At 38.3% G+C, this 21,055-nt stretch overlaps 1 protein-coding gene and 1 long non-coding RNA gene across 2 annotated transcripts in view; one reads left to right on the top strand and one right to left on the bottom strand.

The window, feature by feature from the left end:
• Positions 1-9,696, bottom strand: part of akt3a (v-akt murine thymoma viral oncogene homolog 3a) — a 74,439-nt gene extending 64,743 nt beyond the window's left edge. The window contains exons 1-3 of the mRNA XM_057342462.1: positions 9,501-9,696; positions 9,320-9,423; positions 2,466-2,825 (exon numbers count right to left, since the gene is read on the bottom strand). Of these exons, the coding sequence (XP_057198445.1) occupies positions 2,466-2,511 (46 nt within the window). The 5' untranslated portion in view covers positions 2,512-2,825; positions 9,320-9,423; positions 9,501-9,696. The remainder of the gene's footprint in view (positions 1-2,465; positions 2,826-9,319; positions 9,424-9,500) is intronic.
• Positions 9,697-13,721: 4,025 nt separating this feature from the next.
• LOC130558804 (uncharacterized) lies at positions 13,722-14,495 on the top strand. Its single transcript, XR_008963499.1, has 3 exons — positions 13,722-13,822; positions 13,934-14,038; positions 14,350-14,495. It is a non-coding gene; the product is annotated as an uncharacterized LOC130558804 (long non-coding RNA).
• The last annotated feature ends 6,560 nt before the right edge of the window (positions 14,496-21,055 follow it).

Genomic DNA, 21,055 nt, shown 5'->3' with positions numbered 1-21,055 from the left:
GAAACTTTGGCTGATGCATTAAAGAGAACTGAGGTCTGGGAAGGGGGCAAAGTCTCCACTGTCTTAAACTGGCCCTTGTGTTTGTGGTCCATTCATTAGTGGAGTAAACAGGAAATGATGTCACCCTTTTGGAGACCCTCTCCTTCTCACACACAGCTCTTTTTTTTGGTTAGAAAGTCACAGCTCAGATGCAAGAAAACCAAAGGAATCGGGCACAAAGACCTGTACTGTGCGGCACAGGTGCTCTGTGGTCCAGGAGGAAAAGACAGAGAGAGCGAGAGATGATGAGGCAGAGAGAGACAGCAACAAAATGGAAAAGTAAAGTAAAGGTACAACCAGACCCAGACAGAACGAGGGAAGAAAAGAAAGTAAAAGCAATAATGGAAACAAAAAGTCGCCGAGACAAAATGGAAAAAGAGAGGGTGATCGGGGTCGTCCTGGCGGTCAGCCAAGACAAACAAAATGAAGCCAGTTTCCCAGCCCAGGACTACACCAAAACCCCCTTCCACGCCCCACCAAACTACTCATACTACAATCACAAACTCTCTCCATCCTCAAACCCAACAGAGATTCCACACACAGGAGGGAATTTCAAATCCAGCTACTGCACACATGTGTTTAAAAGCCCAAAACTGACCCAATTCCCAAAGACGTTGACTGACTCGATTGTTCCCACACTTTGTGACCGCTGCATTTCCATGACCTTTATAGTCATTCACAATCACAACAGTTTTTTATTAGGGATTTTTACTTTTCCAAGCCTGGAAATCACATTTAGAAATAGTTTTCCATCTCAAAAAATTAAACTAGGGAATTCAATTAAAATTAACAAGGAACTTCAAGATCTGCCGGATGCGCGTGGCTTACACAGAGAATGACTTCTGAGGATAAAGTTGCAGACAATGTGTGTGGGAAAAACGGCACATATTACATCAATTCCCATTGACCTTTCACTCCGCAAGTTGTATTTCCCCCAATAAAATATCAATTCGGACTGCTTGAATGGTGAACACATCTAAATCAGTGTGTCAAACCAAAGGCCGTTTATCCAATCAGGTGGGCGAGGCGTTAGGGCATTACTGACCGCTACTGTAAACTTCATTGTCTGATCTTCCATTGGTACGTGCCAAATTGGATATCTGTGCACTTGCATGAAATTGTATGATCGCTTCACCAATGTTCTCTAACTACACAGACATTTGCACATGTCCGCAAGTGAAACTGCATATAGCAAAACTAAACAGTCTTAGTTTGTGATAACTCCTTATTAATGCAAGATAATTCAGAAGCCTCACGGTTATTCCCAGAGACGGTCCTCAGCCATGGTTCCAACTCTTTATCCTCCAACCATTTGCATGAAAACTTGCATTTCCCCATTAGTCAACGATATTGTTTGACAACTGGGTGTAAATGGACCTCCCACTATTCGCCTACGCAATTATTAAATTCAGGCAAACTGTAGCATATGACCTCTTTGGACAAATATGAAAAGATGATACCAAATTTAATACTTTGGAAAATGGTATTTAGACTTTTTAATACTTTCTAAGGGCCTTAATTTTCTCTAAATTGATTTATCAACTTTTAATACTTTTAAAGACCCCGCGGACACCCTGTGATTATTTTAACCAGGAATCATGCTGGAGGACTACAACAGAACACTTTTCGGACACTATAAGAACTTTGTTGGTCAATGAGCGATCAATGAATTTTGACATTAGTTTCAATTCAATCTTAGCAAAAAACCTTAGCATGCAGTGTCCACCCGGGTTTAGACCAAAATGACGGTGCATTACATGTATGCCTCAATAAGTGACAATAAGACAGAGAGCAAAAATAGACAGAGTAAGAACAAGCTGGGAGAAGTACCCTAGGTAGTCACCATAGGCACCCCAGATTATGTTCTTTAAGGACACAGAGCAGCTTCCCACGTGGATGTCACATAAATCTACATTACAAGTGAGTAGGTAAAAGTGTGCATTAATGTTTCTGTACCCAAGTCTACAATGTAAAATAAAACAGTTCAAATATAAAAGCATCCAAGCTGTTTTCCTATCACAAAAATGCCTTTCCAGCTTAAAAAAAATGAATACTATCACTACCGTACTCCACTCAGACAGAGCATTTCCCATCAGAATGAATGAGTGTGAGTGTTCGTGCGCAGAAAACCCCATCAAACGTAGCAGCCCGACACGTCAGAGCAGTGCAGTGAGAAATGATGGATACCAATAATGCATTTGCTACTCAGACAGACCACCAAACACACATGATCCCACACGTATCTTCTCTAAAAGCAGCGACATGCACACCTCATGAACACGCATGCACTGAGGCACACCCACACGCCGGCTTCCACGCACACATACTGAAGCCACGCCGCGGCCCGCCCATGATAGAGAGAGAGCCGCAAGACACACATGCACACACACTCTTCATAGACCTGCAGGCAAACACAAGCTACTTACCCCTCTTCTGTACCCAGCCTTCTTTAACGATAGTGACATCGTTCATGTTGCCACTGAACTCGTTGCTCCTACACACCAGCTCCTGAAGGAGTGATGAGCGGGGGTAAAGGAGGAGAGGAGAGAGGGGGGTCAGCTCACCCAGCCTCAGAGTCTCCCTCCCTCACTGCTGCTCTCTTTCTCACTCTCTCTCTCCGGCGTTCCTGCTCACTGGCTGCCTCTCTCGCTCCGCTCTCAAAGGCGTTGTGTAGCGGTTTTCCCCTCCTTCCGTTGCTTTCTTCTCTCGTCCGCTCTCTCTCTCTCCGCGGTGCTGTCTCTCTCTCTCGCTCTCTAGATCTTCCCACTCCTCGACAGTGACTCAGCCTGGAAGACACATTAAAAAAAAGGAACGTGTGGATTTTGCTGTTTTCTTCCTCCTTCACTCTTACACAATCTGACAGTCATTGTAAAAGCAGACGTATGAGCCCCCCGTCGCCTTACTGGTTTCCCTGTCTGGGTCTATTTTCTCATTCTCGCTCTAAACATGCACAACTGTTTAACACTTACATGCAGCACAGCTGCTTTAACAAAGTCTGATGTGAATGTGAGAATAAGCAAATGTGAAGTCCCACTGATAGATGTTGTGTCACCTGAAATGTTTGTCACATTGATGCTCTTTCAGTCATCATATCTGAGTGCTAAACAAATATATACTATATGTACAGGGATCAGAAATAAGGATGGCCCCAGGGTAGTTTCAGGCCAGATGACAGAACATCATGCTAGTGCTGATAATGCTAAACATGTTTTTATGTCTTGAACACTTACCCATTTGGTTTTCTGTGATGACAATTGTAGTGATTTAAATTACCAAGATTATTTTAATTTTAATAATGACGTGTACATTGTCACTTCATTGTTTATTACTTGCGCTACAATTTCAAACCTAATCAGAAATCTATTTCTGACTGTTATTGCCTTTTCATTTGCTATATTGTAAATCATATTTAGCTTTATTGTTCTTTCCTATTCTGCCTTAAATTATATATTCTATTTTTTTATTGTCCTGTATGCTGTCTTTCTCGTGAAGAGCAAACAAAGAATTTCAAAGAAAAATGATTTGAATGGCAATGTTAAAGTCCCCGTGAACTGGAAGTAGCGATCGTTTTTACTTCCGTATTTTGACGCATTTCCAAGTGAAATTGAATTGAATGAGAAAAATAGTGGCCATGGCCTGTGTTTTTCACGGCGATTTGATTGCATATATAAAAACAGCCATTGCATTTTGAAATGGAACTGGCAGCAGACTAACAGTTGAAGGGGAGGAGTTAACGGATGATCCACCCAAGCCATCTAACATACGTCATTTAAGATAGATAGTCACTACAGGACGGAAGTGCATTTTCAGATTTTAACTGAAGATTACGAGGGCACATGAATTTTAAAAAGAGAATGACCCACATTGATAAGCTATTTACAATAAAAGCTGAATTATTTATTGAAAAAATGGACATTGTAATTTTTTATTTCACTGGGACTTTAACAGGTGTCAAACAGCTTGTTTTTGATGATCAGCTTGCTGTGGCGCAAATAATGTGTCATTTTAATTGAGCACAAACACATATTATATGGAAGAAAATGAAATGGCATATGGTCAGAATGACATGAGGGTGAGTGACTATCTGCTAATAAGTTACAATTTGAATTTCAAGATAAGCGTATAGAAGAACACTCATGGCTAAACCATTCTGAGAATGAGGAAAAAGACTCAGACAAAAAGTGTCAGAAAGTCACACAGTGGTACAATCTTTCGAGATTGGGAAACATATAGATTTTGTTTTTGATTTATAAGAAAATCTTAATAAATTCCTAAGATTAGACAGCATGAATTTATAACATTACACAGTATCTAAAAGTCTATAAAAAATAAAGAAGTTCAGAACACAGAACTATTATCTTGATCTAATTGTTTTATTTTTTGGAGAAGCAGTTGTTTGTGTTAACTAAATCAATTTGAGTATTGAAAAGTGAGGCCAGTCTGTTATGAGAACAAACAGGGTAGACCTCCAACGGTTAAACAGAGAAGCTAAGACAACCAGCACGATACATCACCTGAGTTAAATGACTGTGACAACTATCAAAAACCTGACAAGCATTCTCAGCAGCAGAAATCACTTGTTAATTCTTGTTAAACATCTGAATGCACATCCTGCTGCAGAACGTAACTCTGTGTCCTCTACAACAGAAAAACAAATGCATGAAAGGATCCTTTTCCCATCAGATACAATTAACAAATGATGTGTGTCCTAGATTTCTGGATGCGATGAGTAAGGATGTCACTAAGGAGTCACTGGATACACAGACCATGCCAATGCAGGCAGTGTCACAGGGCCAACAAGAGGTCTCTTATGAAATGTATACTTTTATATGTATACTTTTACATGTTTTTCCAAAAATGTTGCAATGTTGTTCATTTGGTAATGCCAAAACCATTAAGACTGTTAATTACAAGACTTAATAAGACTGAAAAAGAGGAATGATGCGTCTGAGTACTCACAGAGCCAATTGATAATTCCTGTTAGTGCACTGAGGTGCAACCTTAATCTGCTGTTAATATAGTTAGCGGAGTGCATGGGTGATTTAAGGATCAAAGGTATTTCAGTCAAGTTCCTAATCGTTTATCATGAGCAGGAAACCCTGTACGATGAGTCAAAACACTGGAAGACACCAGTAGCTGCATACAACAGACTTTCAGACATACGTTTTATGACATACGCGTTTGTTATTGCACATTTTAACTTTGTGGTTTTTAGCCAAGTTCCCATCAAAATACTACTCTACCCATAATCCTTAGAATCCTAAATCCACAAATCACAAAAGTTGCTTGTTCAAAGATATGCTTCAGGTTTGAGACAGAATAGCAACATTTCCATTAATCAACTTTGCCAGCAGCGCGTAACGGATCGGTAAGGTTTTATTTTTAAAAATGAGGTTTAACAATTAGCTAGCTATAGCTAACTTCTTGATCAGCCTTTGATGCTGTGTCTCGACGCAACGCAACAAAGTCAATAAAACATATTATAACAAGGCATTTGTTGCATCCAGCGGGGACATAGTTACTGAATATAATGACTTATATTTACTTTTTTTCGTGTAGCATCACGCTGCAGGGGAGAACAGCCAGAGGATATGAGGCTGAATCCAGCTCCAGATGGATTCAGCCTCGTAAATATAAAACCATTTCTGCATTTGTGACCGTAGGACCGACAAAAAGCTTCTGTTTGTATAGTCAGTTGCAAATTCTTTAATAATGAAAACGTACTTACAGGTTGTGAGTGAAAAGCGTCAGACTGTCCTTACAAAGTTGGATTTGCCCCACTTTGTGCACAACCAGGTGTTAATGTGCTGCATACACACGGATTTTAGAACAGTGTTGTAAATCAAATTTAACCACTAGTTTCTAATTGTGTCCTCGTTTGGAAGACCCAACTAAGTTGCTTTTGTAATGAAACACAGCGTCTCCACAACATGGCGGCAGCAACAACAACATATAGACATGCCTTCTTTCTCTGCGTATACATTTTGGGCGGTGTTCTTCAACGCTTCTCACGAACTGACGTAGTAAAGTGGGGGCGTGTTTAAACGAGGCGTTTTAGGCAGGTTTGGATGAGCCTCCGCTTTTAAATAAAGCATCTCTTTTGGTTTGAGACTTTAATTTTTGCAATTTTACGTGTCTAATATATGCATGAACAACTTGTAACACACCAAAGATACAGGAAAACACGAAATCGCGTCATATGACTCCTTTAAATTCAGTTGTCACTTCACCTTTTATTGCTTCATACTGTTTCATACACACAGTTCAGTCATTTACGGGAGTGACAACCGGCAACCGCATTCTACAACCAGATTAATGCCTGAAAAAAATGTGTGCAGTGTGAACGAAACCCAACTGCGGTTGGGCACATTGCGGAGAAATATGTATAAGACGCCTCGTTGCTATGGTTACACTGCCAATCATCAAAACTGCAGGAGTGACTCCTGTTCTGTACACACATGGCATGATCATTTAGGAGTCACTTCTGCATTTGTAAAAGCGGATGTCACTTCTGAAACTTTGCAGTGTTCATGGCTTTCAAATAACAGGAGACACTATTCTGCGTCCCCATCACAGCCAAGCAGTCGTGAGCCTATCGCCACATCACCTATCGCCTGGGGATCTCCTGAAGCTGCCATACCAATTTTTTTTTTCCATACAAACGAGGGGAGAACCCTTGAGATAATCATTTAATTCTTGAGCGGGCCTGAGAGGGAGGGGCTCTCCTGTTGAGCCCAGACAAACACAGACACACAATATCAATCATTCGCAGTGTGCCTAACCCTAACCCTAACGCAGTACATCCAAACATCCGTCGCAAGCATTCAACGCACATTATAAATATACTGCCGCACCTAAACTGAACTTTTCTTTATTATTCTCAATCGTGTTTTATTGTTGCAGTGCCAACAGTTTAATAAACAATAAGCAAAAAAGCAAATGAGCCCATATATTTATGTTATAGCTTTTTAAATGAATACAAAGCACCACATTGTTGCTTATAGAAAGAGACAAATTTATCAGACTCCTGCGGGTTTAAATTAAACATTTCTATAAAACAGTCGCACAACATCATATATACAGTAACCGCGGGGGTGTAAGCGTGGAGCAGGAGTGCATCACAGGACATTGTGAAAGGAAGCAGGAGAACTCCAGACATTTATTCATTAAAGCTGAAGTGTGTATGTTTGTTAATGTTATAATACTTCCTCTTCTCCCAGCATAATATGCAGAAAGCACTATTAGTAACCACTTGTACGCTGATTTTCCATTAAGGCATAAACACTATAAAAACATTGCTCTGTCTGAGCCGACATTCTGTAGCAACATTTGCTCAACCGACCCCTCTCACAAAATATAAGTTTCCAAATTGTTTATGAATGATGGTCTCTGAAAGAAATAAAAGCAAAGAACTGCTTAAGGTGAAACACACTTTCCAAACTTTCAATTTTACTAATCAGAGCTAATGTTGCGTCAAAGCGTCCATCTTAAGTCATGTTTTTGAGATTAGCTCTGGAAGACAACACCAAACAAATGAGCCAGATAAACAAGTACTCTCATTACATTTACATGCACAGTTACACTCTCAATAAAATATAAGCCAGAGCACATTAACAAGCCTTTTTCATATTTTTTCCATGAATCTTCATTCAAGTCAACCAAGTTACTCAACAAGTAAAGATTACATTTCAAGGAAAAAGAAAAAAATGCTTAAATGTTCTGTACAACAAGTCAATAATTATACTGAAGTTACATTCAAAACATTCTGAATATGGTGGGTATGCAGTTAAAACGAATTTGTTTATAGTAATAAAGAGCCTCCGTCATGAAACAGAACTGCATTTTGAATGAGATGTTTTTCTGCAGCCATTCACAAATGCTGAATCCACAAACACTGTAACAGAAACCGAGAAGAGCCGGTGGTCTATCTACAACCCGAGAAGAGGAAATGAGACATTTGTGAATGAATTCTGCCGGATGTGGACGTCTGAGCACTCAGAGGACCTTTGCTAATCTGCTGCAGGCATTATTATGAAGAGTGTTCTCACCCTGTCTCCAAACAGCCGGAAAGCACTTAATGTGAGGTCAATTTATTAATGTCTTCTGTTCTTGTTTTATATAAGCTACTTAAAGACTTCCTCGAAAATAATTCAGCCATTAATAAGGTTCACAAGACATTCGAAGATTCATTCGAGCGTGACTGTATTTTCCTGGCACCTATGGTACAGAGATTTCATCTGTTCAACATTTCCTGTCAATTTCTATAATCTAGATATCAATCTGACACTACAGCGTGACTGGTTACAGACACACAACCATTAACACAGGTTATAGGTAATACCTCTATGTAAGTTGGTCATAACTTTGTGCATCCCAAGATTTCATTATATTATTAAGTGTATTTCTGAGCTCCACTTATAATGTTCATAAATTGCAAAACCTGAATTATATCATCTTTGAAATTCATATTACATGCTTCATATGATACCGCCTCAGGAACAATCACTTCTTCCTCAAATAAAAGGTCAAAATTATGAACAAATAGGTTATGATGCACTGATATGTTTAGCTTTCTTGCACCATAAGATTTCTACTGCTTCACAGAAGCACATAGTATGCTATGGCTACAGTAAACAACATTCATTTTATTATCATATTAATTTACACTTTAGAATTAATTCTGTTAACATCAAGCTGCAAAAGAATCACGCATATAGTCACTCACCTATAATGCATTATTATTCCGATACTCTGATACTGTTCAGCCTGATACTGTCTGAACTCAATGTAAACAAGAGGGCGTGACACCAACAAATATCAACATTAAATTGGATTTACACTTCGTGGAACTACAGCAGCAACCTGTCGGCCAGTTTCTTAAGTGGGCTGACCTGTTAGTTGTGAATATTCTCTTTAGTTGCAATAAGTAGCTGTTTATAAACAGTGCAGTCTCCGTTATGGTTCACAGCGATATAAATCGAGCTTTAGCATTGCCACGTTTCATAAGTAATGAAAATTAAATTGCCAGGGGAAGGTGGAGCTGTCTAGCAAGTTTTAATTTGGATTTAAGCAAAAGCATGCTAGGCCAGAAGCGGAGCTGTAGTTTCTCATCTCCCGCCGCTTCGCAGTCTCTGCACCGCAGCATCAGCTCGCGCTGCATCATCGACTCATCAAAACGATACGGTGTATCGCAGCTGCGTCACAGCGAGCCAGGCGTTGCGTCAAAAGCTACATTTAAAATTCCTGTTAACTGTTACATTCATAGCGGGTTTCTCTTTACCTGGCGCTGGTAGGGAGACCAATGGGCTTCCCTCGCCTTCCCTGAGCGTCCTCCTTAAAGGCTCGAATGGAGCACGGATGGACGGGATAAACGGAGAACCACGCCTACATAGAGAGAGAGCACAATCAAGTACACTGCAAGAGTGTTGTCACGAAAGGGGGAATTGTATTATGATACTAACCGCGAAACGGCAGCGGTAGTTCCTTATCCCAGGAACCGCCGCTCAGCTTCTGACAGCACACCGAGATGACGACTTTCAGGAAAGCTCCTCCCTCTCACGGTTACCCTCACTCACCCTGCGTCTTCTGCTGCGAACCCGGTGCGTCTCCCGCTTTGCCCTCACAGCCCCATAGACACTCCTGCTTGTGGTGCGCGGCGCCAGAAAATCTCGCGAGATCGTTGTGTTGACAGAAGACGCGTGCATCGCACTGCCATTGCTCTGGATGAGAGAGAATACTCACGCAATAAGAGAATTTGGTTTATGAGAAACTTTTTCATTAATTTACAGTAACCTGTTAATGTGATTTAAAGACGCTTCGTTACGTAATTCCACATACATGTGCAGAAAAAATAGGTAGGCTCTGCTGTTTTTAGGAATTATATAGAATATTGTTTAAGCATTATTACTTAGTACCACCTTTTTGTGCCTGTGCGGGGACGAATTTTTATTTGTATATCTTTCCCTACTGTGCATTTAAATAGTAAAATATTGGTAAAGTTACACATTAATTAAGATTATGCATGTGTAACGAGCTTTTCTTTTATATCTCCAAATATTGTGTACTTTTACATTTGTCCAGACAAACAACTGACTTCAATTATTTTTCTAATATTTTCGTTAATAAAATCTGAAAGCTTTGCAGGTGCATGTGACTTGTCGTCTTTCAGCAAATCTCCTTTCTCAGGCAAAACTGCGCCAAACATTTGAGCGGTCAAAATTGGAACTGCAAAGATTAAGAGAGCAGATTGTTATTTGCTGCTATTTGTGGTTACATGATTTTTTTCCTTTCTCCTTTTATTTCTAAGAAATAATTGAACACAGAGTAATTTATAACACAGATGACTATTGTATTACATGCTTTATATGACACACATTTGCATGTATTTGTTCTTTTGGGTCATTTGTTTTGCCTACTCTATTTATAGGTTTTATACTCTATCCTTGTTTCTGTGCTGCTTATGTGCATTGCAAATGTGCTTACACATTTTTACTGTATAAACTTACTATACATTTCATATTTAGTACTGACATTTTAATACATTTATAAAAAAAGATTGTCCTACTTATAAAGATATTTATATAGATTGTCTGTCTAAAGCCACTAGGTGCCATGCAGAGTAATTTTCACATGAGGACTCTGTACAGCACAGAATGTTAACCACAGCTGCTCCAGACCTCAGTCTTTGGCCAGGTATCACCTGGGCACTGCTGAAATGAAAGATTTCAGGCTTTTAATCCCACTGGACAAAATGCACAGTATCTCTGTATAAAGTCATTGGTCCTGGACTCTGGCCACTTGCCCACACTGACTGTTCCAGATGGCCGAGAAAGGTGCAGCAGAGGTAAAGCAAGAGCCTATGCTGTGACACAGGTGGGGAATGGCCTGGCAGATACCCCTCAGTCCCTCCATCAGCTGTCCATGTCTACAGAGGGACTGCAGTTTCCCCACTGCGCTTGGGACACTGCCGCTACACAAGGGGTTGCATAGCAACACATGAAGGAGACCGTTGTGTTAAACTAGGTTAAAAATGTTAAGGTTTTGCCAAATACATATTGGGGATCAAGAAGTCTAAAAAGCTTCACTTCATGCAAAATCAACCATCCAAAATATTTCATATATGAACACATGGGAAAAGGGAATGTCTAGAACTTCATGTATGACTTTGGAGCTGTCAGTGAAATTTTGCACCCGCATGGACTCGCAAAGTTAAACCTGAGCATGTATATTTTTATTAACATTTCAACAGATTACATGCCAATTTGTAGGTCATTCTCCCATGGAACAGTTGATTTTCTTGTTATCCATCAATCTGGGACCACATTAGAAACTCGGATGCTGACAGGTGAACCAGAATGGACATTTCTGCCCGTATGTTTCCCCATCTGAAATAGATAAAGCTGTCCTGCACACCTTTGACTGGGGCTACAGCTGCTCTGCCTCATCTCATGTGCGATCTCTGTCTACAGCTGTCCCTCTCTCCATCCAGGGCCACATACGAGGGGCTCCAGCGACCATTGACATGGACGCACATGAAAGTGATTGGATAAATCTCTTGAGCTTCTCTGTGTTTTCAGGGTTCAGCTGGCAAAGTGCCCTCTTGTCCATTGGGAAGGGTCAGTATGAGGTAGGAACTGACTGGGTCTGGGGTTGAGTGGAAAGGGGGGAGTTTGAGGGGCACGCTAAGATCCTGTTTGAGGTCTTACACCTTGGTCTCATCTCTCAGGAGTGATACACTGAGGGAGAAGGGCTGTGCGTGCTGTCCATCTGGAACAAGGGAATGTGCACGTGTGTCTGTGTAAAGAAAGGATGTCATATGTGATCCCCATATTACTTTCTCCTGGCCAGGTGGATCCAAATGGGACGTTTATTTTTATGTATGCGCTTGACAGATGAACTTGTTTCTACTTTTTGTCCTAGCCCTTGCTTCTACACTAGAATAAATCTTATTTTTACCTATATTATTGACATATTTGAGCAAAAAAGCATTTTTAAAAAATGTGTCATTAATTTCCATAATTATGTCCTATAAAGTTACTCAGAAATTGTAAGCCATTATACCATTGATTCAAAAAGTCAGAAATAGATTGTGTTACACAGCAGAAGCAAGGTAACATCAGAGTTGCTGAGATGGAGAGTCGCTTCAACTATGTCGACTCCAATAGAACAGTTTTTTCACAGCAATGGCGGTTCATGGAGCCTCTCAATAGTTCCAGGAAGTTAGTAACGCATGGAGCTAAACAGACCAGTTGAGGTAAACTTTGAACAATTTAAAGATGTAAGTCGTTAATGAATAAGACAATTAAAGAATTAAAAGAAAAAAACATAACTTCCTGGAACTATCGGAAGGCTCCATAAATGACACGTGAAAAATATGAACTTCCGTTGTCACGACTCTCTTAATGGCTCTGGGCAACACCATTGCAATTGTTATCAACTACATGCTTAATTTCTCTAAAGTGTGTTATTTTAGTGTTATGCCAAGCAAGGTTATTTTAGATTAAAACTTTGAAAGCATTTTTGTTTATTGAAATCAAATCAAATATTGGCCTAAAAATTGTTGGGAAAAAATAAACTAACAAAAAATTGAAATGTTGCCTCAGAAATAAACTGAAATAAGTTTATAATAAATTATAAAATGACAAAAGCATATAACAACGTGGTTAAATATTTAACTAAAATAACATAAAAACGAAAAATCTAAAAATAAAAGCTATAATCAATACTATAATAACTCTGATGCCAAGTCTCTATCATCATTTTATTTTGAACGTAACATTTATGTATTTTTCATAGAATACAATTTTAATCATTTCATTATATTGCAGATTTCACTATTTATTATTACAGAGAATGAAGAAGGTATAGGGTGAATTCAGGTTGATTGGGACACTTTTTGACATTGATTCGAGTGTCAAAATGCGTCCCATGTCAACCTGAATTCACCCCTTCCTGATGCTCATTCATTGAAATCTACAGTACTTCTTTGCTTCACATGTAGAAGATGTTTATTGTTGTTTGGCAGGAGGTAGAGCTCAGGTGTGAGTGTGCTGACATGAATATTCATTAAAAACTTTAGTCATGCTTACTGTAATACGACCGCTTGGCAGATTTGATCCAGTGTGTACTGTGTCTTGTATGTAACAAAGTCAGGACTGCTTATGTCTACTCACCAATTCACCGAGTTATACCCAGGTGCAGTATAACATGCATGTATTTAAACGGCATCTCTTTTTAAACTCAGCGTGGCTATAAGTTTGCTATGGCAGCCTCTGGCAGGTCTTCTGGATAGGGAAGGCGGTTTCTCAGTGCCCCCAGCCAGTGCAGCTGTTCCTTGGGTTTGACATCTGGGCTTGATAGATCATCATGATGCCAGTGGTGCATCAAACACCCCTAGGTGCCACACATTACATTCATGCCACAGCCCCTGCACACCCTCCTCATCCAGATGCATGCTGGGATGCCATAGGGTGCCATCCAACCTCACAGCCAAGGCTCTCACAGTGGGGGCCAAGCCATATGTCAAAGTCAAATATGAGTGATAGAGAACTACATTACACCTCTGCTGAGAGAAAGCTTTTAGTACTCTCTGATTAAAGGGCCACCCAGCTGAATTTTTTTATAGAGGGTATGGATGTGTCGTCACTTTACCACGTGAACACTACGTGAGCACGCCGGAGCACGCCCGCATGGGTGGCAAAACACTCAGCATAATGACTGCTTACAATATCAGGAAACGCAATTCCGCGCAACATTTCAGTGTCCAGGAACACCCGATTCCTTTGTAAGTCTATACGGAAGCCGTAAGGATCGCCGTCGAGTCCGGCTGCTTGTAATTTCAGCAAATAATTGCATGTTTTAGTCCCAAATTCTTTGTTTCTCCTATTCTCCTCAGCCATTTTGCTGGGTGTTTTGCCACCCAGGGGAACGTGTCACAGGTCGTGTCCTGACATGTTCGCGTGGGAAAGTGATGTCGATGCATACCCTCTATTGCTCAAAGGTATGGAGGTTAGCTCAGTTCATAGAGCATGTTGCTTTGGATAAAAGTGTCTGCCGAATGAGGTTTAACTGAGCTTTCACTTATATCTAACTTCACGTTTTTTACACAGAAATGTAATTGCAGACAGCAAGTTAAGAGCTATAAAATGAAAGTTATAATTCACTTAAAAATGAAAATGATGTCACATCTATCTCTCTCACGTGGACAGTTTGTCATAGTAAACATGTTTTCAGTCACTGTGGTATGTTCTTCCTCAGGATGTGCACATCTGGGAACAGCTGGACTAAGTTTAACCATGTTGTTGGTTTCAGGTTCCCTGAGGGCTCAACACGCTTGCACAGGGGACAAAGGCCTGGAAGATGCACATCTGGAAGCCCAGCCTGTATTTGAATTACAACTGGATGACATCCTCCATTCTTTTTTCATCACGTCTTGAGGAATGTTTGTTCTGGCTTATCTTCAACACTGTAACAAATTGCTGTAGTTTCTACAACAAAATTCTACAGAAATTTACTGTTTTAACATTTTACAAGTTTTTACTGTAGTTCGCAATGCATTATGGGTAACACAAAGTATTACAGTTATTAACAGTATATTTCCATGTCTCCTGTAAATCAATATACAGGTTATAGGTGTTTTCACTGTAGCTCCTGCATTTTTACAGTAATAAATTGTGATACGGCATTATGGGATTGCGCGGGGTGCATTTACGTTTAAAATCTTACGGACTGGAGCAACGAACTCTTGCGAGTCAGGATTGTAGGTAAGTTCTCTAAAATTATGTCAATAATTATTAAAATACTATGTTTTTATACTACTTTATAAAGTCATAGTCATGTTGTGGTATAAGCGTTTGCCATTTTTAACGTGAACAATTCATAACATTAGCCCATATAGTCAGTCATCCTGACATGTAGTGAACTGTAACCTTAGAGTTAATTTCATCGCTTACAATGTTATTCTAAACGTTACGTTTGGATTGTTGGAGTATGTCATTAACTTTAGGGTTCTTGTTTCAGGAGCAAGGCAACAGTACAACGGGTCATATCATAGCTGCTGCACGTGGTGTGACCGTGTGAGACGAACCTGAACTAACGCTAAAAGGTGAACAACACACTAACAAACTACAACATATTGTGCATTTAAACAATAATTAAGGCTAGTTACCTGCCGCTTCATTCGCCTTATATCGACAATAGCGACCTTTTTACCGGACTTGTGAAACAAAAGTAGATGGTAAATACGTATTTGCAATCAGCTTAGCAAATAAGATGTTAACCTAACATGATTGGATTTCTTACTAAGGACATGCCATGCTAAACAAATACCATGCGTCATAACTAAACTGAACCTTAAGCAATTTGATGCGAGCAATTGCTATTAAGAACAATTCATAACATTAGCCCTTAGTCAGATGTTAATTCGATCATTTTTTATTTGTGGCTCAAAACAGCGCATCATCATAGGTAGTAAAATGTGAAGGTTACCGTGTTATTCTTAACGTTACGTTCAGTTAGTTTAGGAATATGTCGTTTAGATTCAGGAGTGAGGCAGAAAGAGCGCGATGGCCATGCCATGCCATGGCGGCTGCATGTGTGAGACGAATCTGAACTAAAAGGTGAAAACACCAACAAAATACATTGTATAGTGCATTTTAACACGCTGGAGCTTAATTAGCCGTTGCTCTAGATAATTTTGGATATTTTTCTGTTAGACGAACGCGCCATTTCGACTGAAGGACTTGTGAAACAAAAGTAAGTTACGTGGTAAATAACTTGCGTATTTGCAGTCCGCTTAGCAAGTAAGATGTTATGAAAGGATGCTGTGATTTTATATGTCGCCAGTTTATATGTATTACTAAGGCTGTTTAGTCATTTGTGGCTAAACAGTGGGTTATCGCGATATGTAGTGAATTATAAAGGGCATGGCTTAAGATATTATTCTAAACGTTATGTTGAGTTAGGATTATGTCATTATTAACTTGAAAATTCTTATTTCAGGAGCGTGGCAGAAAGAGCGCGACGGGAAGAGCTGTTGCACTGCAGGTGGTGCAAGACAAAAGCCAAAAGTGACCGATTGCAGAACAGCAGACCGGTGAACTGTAGGTGAAAACTGAAAACACCAACAATATTCACTGTACAGTGATAATAACATGGATTTGCTGTAGATAAAGTATTTTTTAGAAATGTACATTGCAAATTGTGTCAGCATGAGAGTAATTCCATTGTAGGTTTTACTCAGCATATGAAAGTGCACAGTAATGTTCCAAACTGTTCCTTTACATGTGGTGTACCTGACTGTTCCCGTGCATTTACAAAGTTTTCAGTATTATCTCCAATGGAAATCCATCAATGTCTATCCACCACCATCCATTGCTGAGTTGAAGAATGACTGGCCATATCATTTCACACCCAAAGAACTTTATAACCACTTCAAATTACTGATAAACATCAGCATTTTGGAAAAACTTGAGAGCTCCATGGAAGAAAAGGGAAAGATGATTCTTCAGTTCTTTAAACAGAAGCCAGCGGGGACTAATGCAGATGAGATCCAGCGCATACTTATGAGGTTTGATGATAGCAGAGCATCTTGTGTCATCCCGTGCGTTGTCCTTCTGCTTCTTTCACACTTCAAAGAAAAACGTGAAGACCTTGTTCTTCAGGCCGACGTAAGTAATTTACAGTACTTTATTATTGAAAAAAATTACAAAATATCATATGTAAATACATCGAAATTATCACTATTTTTTGTTGTAGGTGTCTGCAGCAGCAACTAATGTGGAGAAAAGTTTGATGCTTCCAGACTCTCCCAGACTGATTGTCTTAGGTAATGTACAATGTTCTGAAATCCACTGAATATTATAGTGGTGGCCAAAATGATAAGAACACTACTATTTTCACCAGCTAAAGTCAGGTATTTTTATCTTTTGCTGTAGTGTGTCAGTAGGAAATATCAGTTTAGTCTAACAATAGCCGGTGCTCCACACAGAGATCTGTGGCCGGTTGCATAAACTGATAAGACTAGTCTTAGAAGTTAGTCATCTCGTTTTTTTCTTCAAGACTGGTCATAACTTTTTTAAATCACCGACATAAAAAGGTAGATTGGGCTAATTGAAATGTGAAACATAAGACTGATTAGTCCTAACTAATTGCTAGTCAGTGAGACTAGTTGTTAAGACGCAGTCTTAACTTAGCGGCTAAGTTTATGCAACTGGGCCCTGATCTCATCATCATCCAGTGTGTGTGGAATGACAAGAAGAAACAGAACAAACTGAGACTGACTAAATCCAAAAGAACTGTGGCAACATCTCCAAGATGCTTCAAGAAACCTTCTGAATTTAGTCAGTATCAGTTTTTTCTGTTTCTTCTTGTCATTCCACACAGACTGCATGATGATGAGATAACATCTCTGTGTAGAGCACCGGCTATTGTAACACCTTGTGCAAATTAATTTGAAATTAGAAAAATTCAAACGGATATTTCCTAGTGACACACTACAGCAAAAGATAGCAATGACTCACTTTAGCATGTAAAAATACTAGTGTTCGAATAATTCTGTCCCCCACTGTACTAAAAGTGATAGTTCACTCAAAAAAGAAAATTATTTCATCCTTTACTCATGTCAAACCTGTATGACTTTCTTTCTTCTGCAGAACACAAAAGAAGATATTCTGAAGAAAGTTTGGTAACCAAACAGCACTGGACCCCATTCACTTCTATTATATAAACTCAAAACAAATGCAAGTAAATGGGTGCCAGTTACCAACATTCTTCAAAATATCTTCTTTTGTGTCCTGTGGAAGAAAGTCATACAGGTTTGAAATGATGAAGAGAGTGAGTAAATGATGACAGAATTTTCTTTTTTGGGTGAACTATCACTTTAATAAACTTTGACGATTTTTTTTACTTTACAATTTGTAACTTCTATTTAAATTATACTTTAGGTGAAATCCTCACTGCAACCCAGTGGACGTTAAGTATTGAAGGGCAGGTGGTTGTGAATGCACACTCTAGCTTTGTGGCTGGATTTGCAGCTTTATTTTCATCTTATTACAGCTTCAACCTGGTTTACGAGGAGGCAGCATCCTGCACACTTGAATTTATTCAAAGGTAATTATTATAAAATTTATTTAAATGTACTACTTAATACATTAATAGCACAGTAGTGCTTGAGGTGAAGTGGTACTAAAAGCTGTGGTTCGTAATTATTTTGATTAAAACTAAACTAGTTACTTTATCTTTGTGCAGATGCTTTGTTTTAATCAACCCATCCACTGGCACCAAATCAGCCACAACAATGGTTGGAGGTAAAAAAGCGGAAAGGTCTCAGAGAAGAGGAACAACACAGTTAACCCTCATGTGTGTACTCTACTCAGAAAGATAACGGACTATGAGTGGTTAAGCATGTAAGTTTAGATACGTTTGCTGTACACATGAACGTCTGTGAATAGACACTTACACTTACACTTACACTTACTTACATGTTCCAACTTTTTTGCTCTTACAAAGTTATTCACTGGTCAACTTGAAAACAAATGTAAACGCTGCAAAAAATGACATTCTTACTAAGTGTTTTTGTCTTGTTTTGTAGTAAAAATATCTAAATATTCTTAAATCAAGATGCACTTTCTTGACAAGAAAAGTGACCTAAGATATTTAGTCTCTTTTTAAGGAGAAAAATATAAGAATTAAGTAAGTTTATGGTAAAAAAAAAAAACAAGCAAAAAAATCTGCCAATGGAGTGAGAAAAATAAACTTGAATTAGGTACTTGATAAAAGGGTCAAACTAAATTCAAGTTTATTTTTCTCACCCCATTGGCAGATTTTTTTGCTTGTTTTTACCATAAACTTACTTAATTCTTATATTATTTTTCAAAAAACAAGACTAAATATCTGAAGTCATTTGTCTTGTCAAGTAAATGTATATTGATTGTCATAAGAAGTTACAGATACTTTTACTAAACACAATACAAAAATACTTAGTAAGAATGTCATTTTTTGTAATGAAACTGTTTAGATGTTTTATAGATGTTGTTTTAAATTGAATATTAAGGTTTTAGTGGAAGATAAGATGAAACTTATCACCATATCACAAAACGTTCTTTTTCTTTTAAAAAACATAGTTAAAGAGGGTTTTAAAAAGGTTAAAATGAGCAAAGATTTTCTAATAAGCTGTAAAAATGGAAAGTGTTAAACATGTGAAGGTCTTGCATTGCTTTGCCTTGTCAGTTTGAATAAATATTTTTTTACAACAGCTTTGACTTGGGTTGCATTATTTTGTAAATTAAATTGTTTCATTCCTATATATTTATATGATATAGTGGTAAATAATAGATTACATTTGACTGTAAAAAACTTTATTTTACAGCATTTTTAATGTAAAATTGTTACAACATCATCTTGCCTTTTGAGGTATTTACAGGATTTTATTTGCAACTTAGTTGCCAGCTAAATACTGTAATTTCTTGGAATTACTAAAAAATACTGTAACATGTAATACAGGTTTGTTTCGACATTATTGTAAAAAATCAATAAGGCACTGTAATTCACAAACAACAATTACCTGTAAATTGCTTTACACTAAAATACTGCAAACCATTTTACAGCAATTAACAACAATTTTACAAGACTTTATTGGCAACTTTATTGCCAGCTAATTCCTGTAAATTCTACAGTACATTTTTTACAGTGAAGGTATAGACGTTGCATGGAGCATTCTGCAGAACATCCTCCCTGCTACATCCTGACGAGTTACCAAGTGTTTCTTCACACAGGAAGTTCACAGCTCACAGCTTTGTCCTGGTAATGAAATAATAAAATATCTTTTTAACATTGCGATTGTGACAAATGGTCTGTAACTCAGCCAACTGCAATGCAGTGCATTTATCACAGTGATATTAGCATCACACGTTCTTCAAGATATTTAGCACCACAGAATACCTAAAACATTTTTAAATGCCTTTAAGATTTTTGTAATGCATAGCCAGGTGCCTGTGCATCGATACAGCTGGGATTACAGGTTGGCTGACACATAAATATTGAGTTGGTTCATTTAGTTGTTTTCATAACTTTAAAAAATAGGACATTTGAAATGTTGATAATGATACAAGAGTGTCTGTCCAGATCTTCAAACACGCAGTGAATATTTGTTTATATCTGTGAATCTGCAGAGCAGTCATTAAAGTGTGTGTATGTGTCCATTATGAGCTAGTCATACATGTACAGCGTGAATGGTTCTGCCATGATCAACAGCATACTGGTACTAAAAGAGAAGAAACATTTGAAACTAAATTCTAAAAATACTCTTTTTAAAACACAGGTGTGTTATTCAATTTATAGGGATAGATCAACCAAAAATGAACATTTTGTCAGCGTTTACTGACCCTCAAATTGTTCCAAACTTGCATGAATTTCTTTGTTATGCATAACACAAAAGAAGATAGTTTAAAGAATGTGGGAAACAGAATTTTCATTTTTGGATGAACTATCCCTTCAAATTTAAAGTATATATTATTTACATATAACTGGATTCTGGATTATATGGACAATAAAATATAAATGGAATTAAAAAAAGAACACCTGTGAGACAGCTGCTCTATATAAAACAAAAATAAACTTTTCTTTATAAATAGATTTAAAGTGACAGTTCACCCAAAAATTAAAATTATGTCATCATTTACTCTTCCTCTTGACATTTCAAACCTGTATGACTTTCTTTCTTCTGCAGAACACAAAAGAAAATATATAAAAAAATGAAACAATGGCGGAACCCATTCACTTCTATTGTATGGACAGAAAATCCGTGCAAGTCCATGGATGCCGCCATTGTTTGGTTACCAACATTCTTCAGAAAGACAAATATTAAACATGATGTCTAGCTACATAATTAACATAAGTGGCACATAATACCCTTTCTTAAATGAATCATAGGCTACGCATTTGTTTGGAAGTTAAACTAGACTTGTGAATAGGACATACAAATATATTCCCTTTTATCTATCTTTTCAAAAAAGCTTTC

This window comes from Triplophysa rosa, linkage group LG9 (assembly GCF_024868665.1).
Source record: "Triplophysa rosa linkage group LG9, Trosa_1v2, whole genome shotgun sequence".
NCBI lineage: Eukaryota > Metazoa > Chordata > Actinopteri > Cypriniformes > Nemacheilidae > Triplophysa > Triplophysa rosa.
Note: the sequence above shows the minus strand (reverse complement) of the source record. Positions and strands in the feature narration are given on the sequence as shown.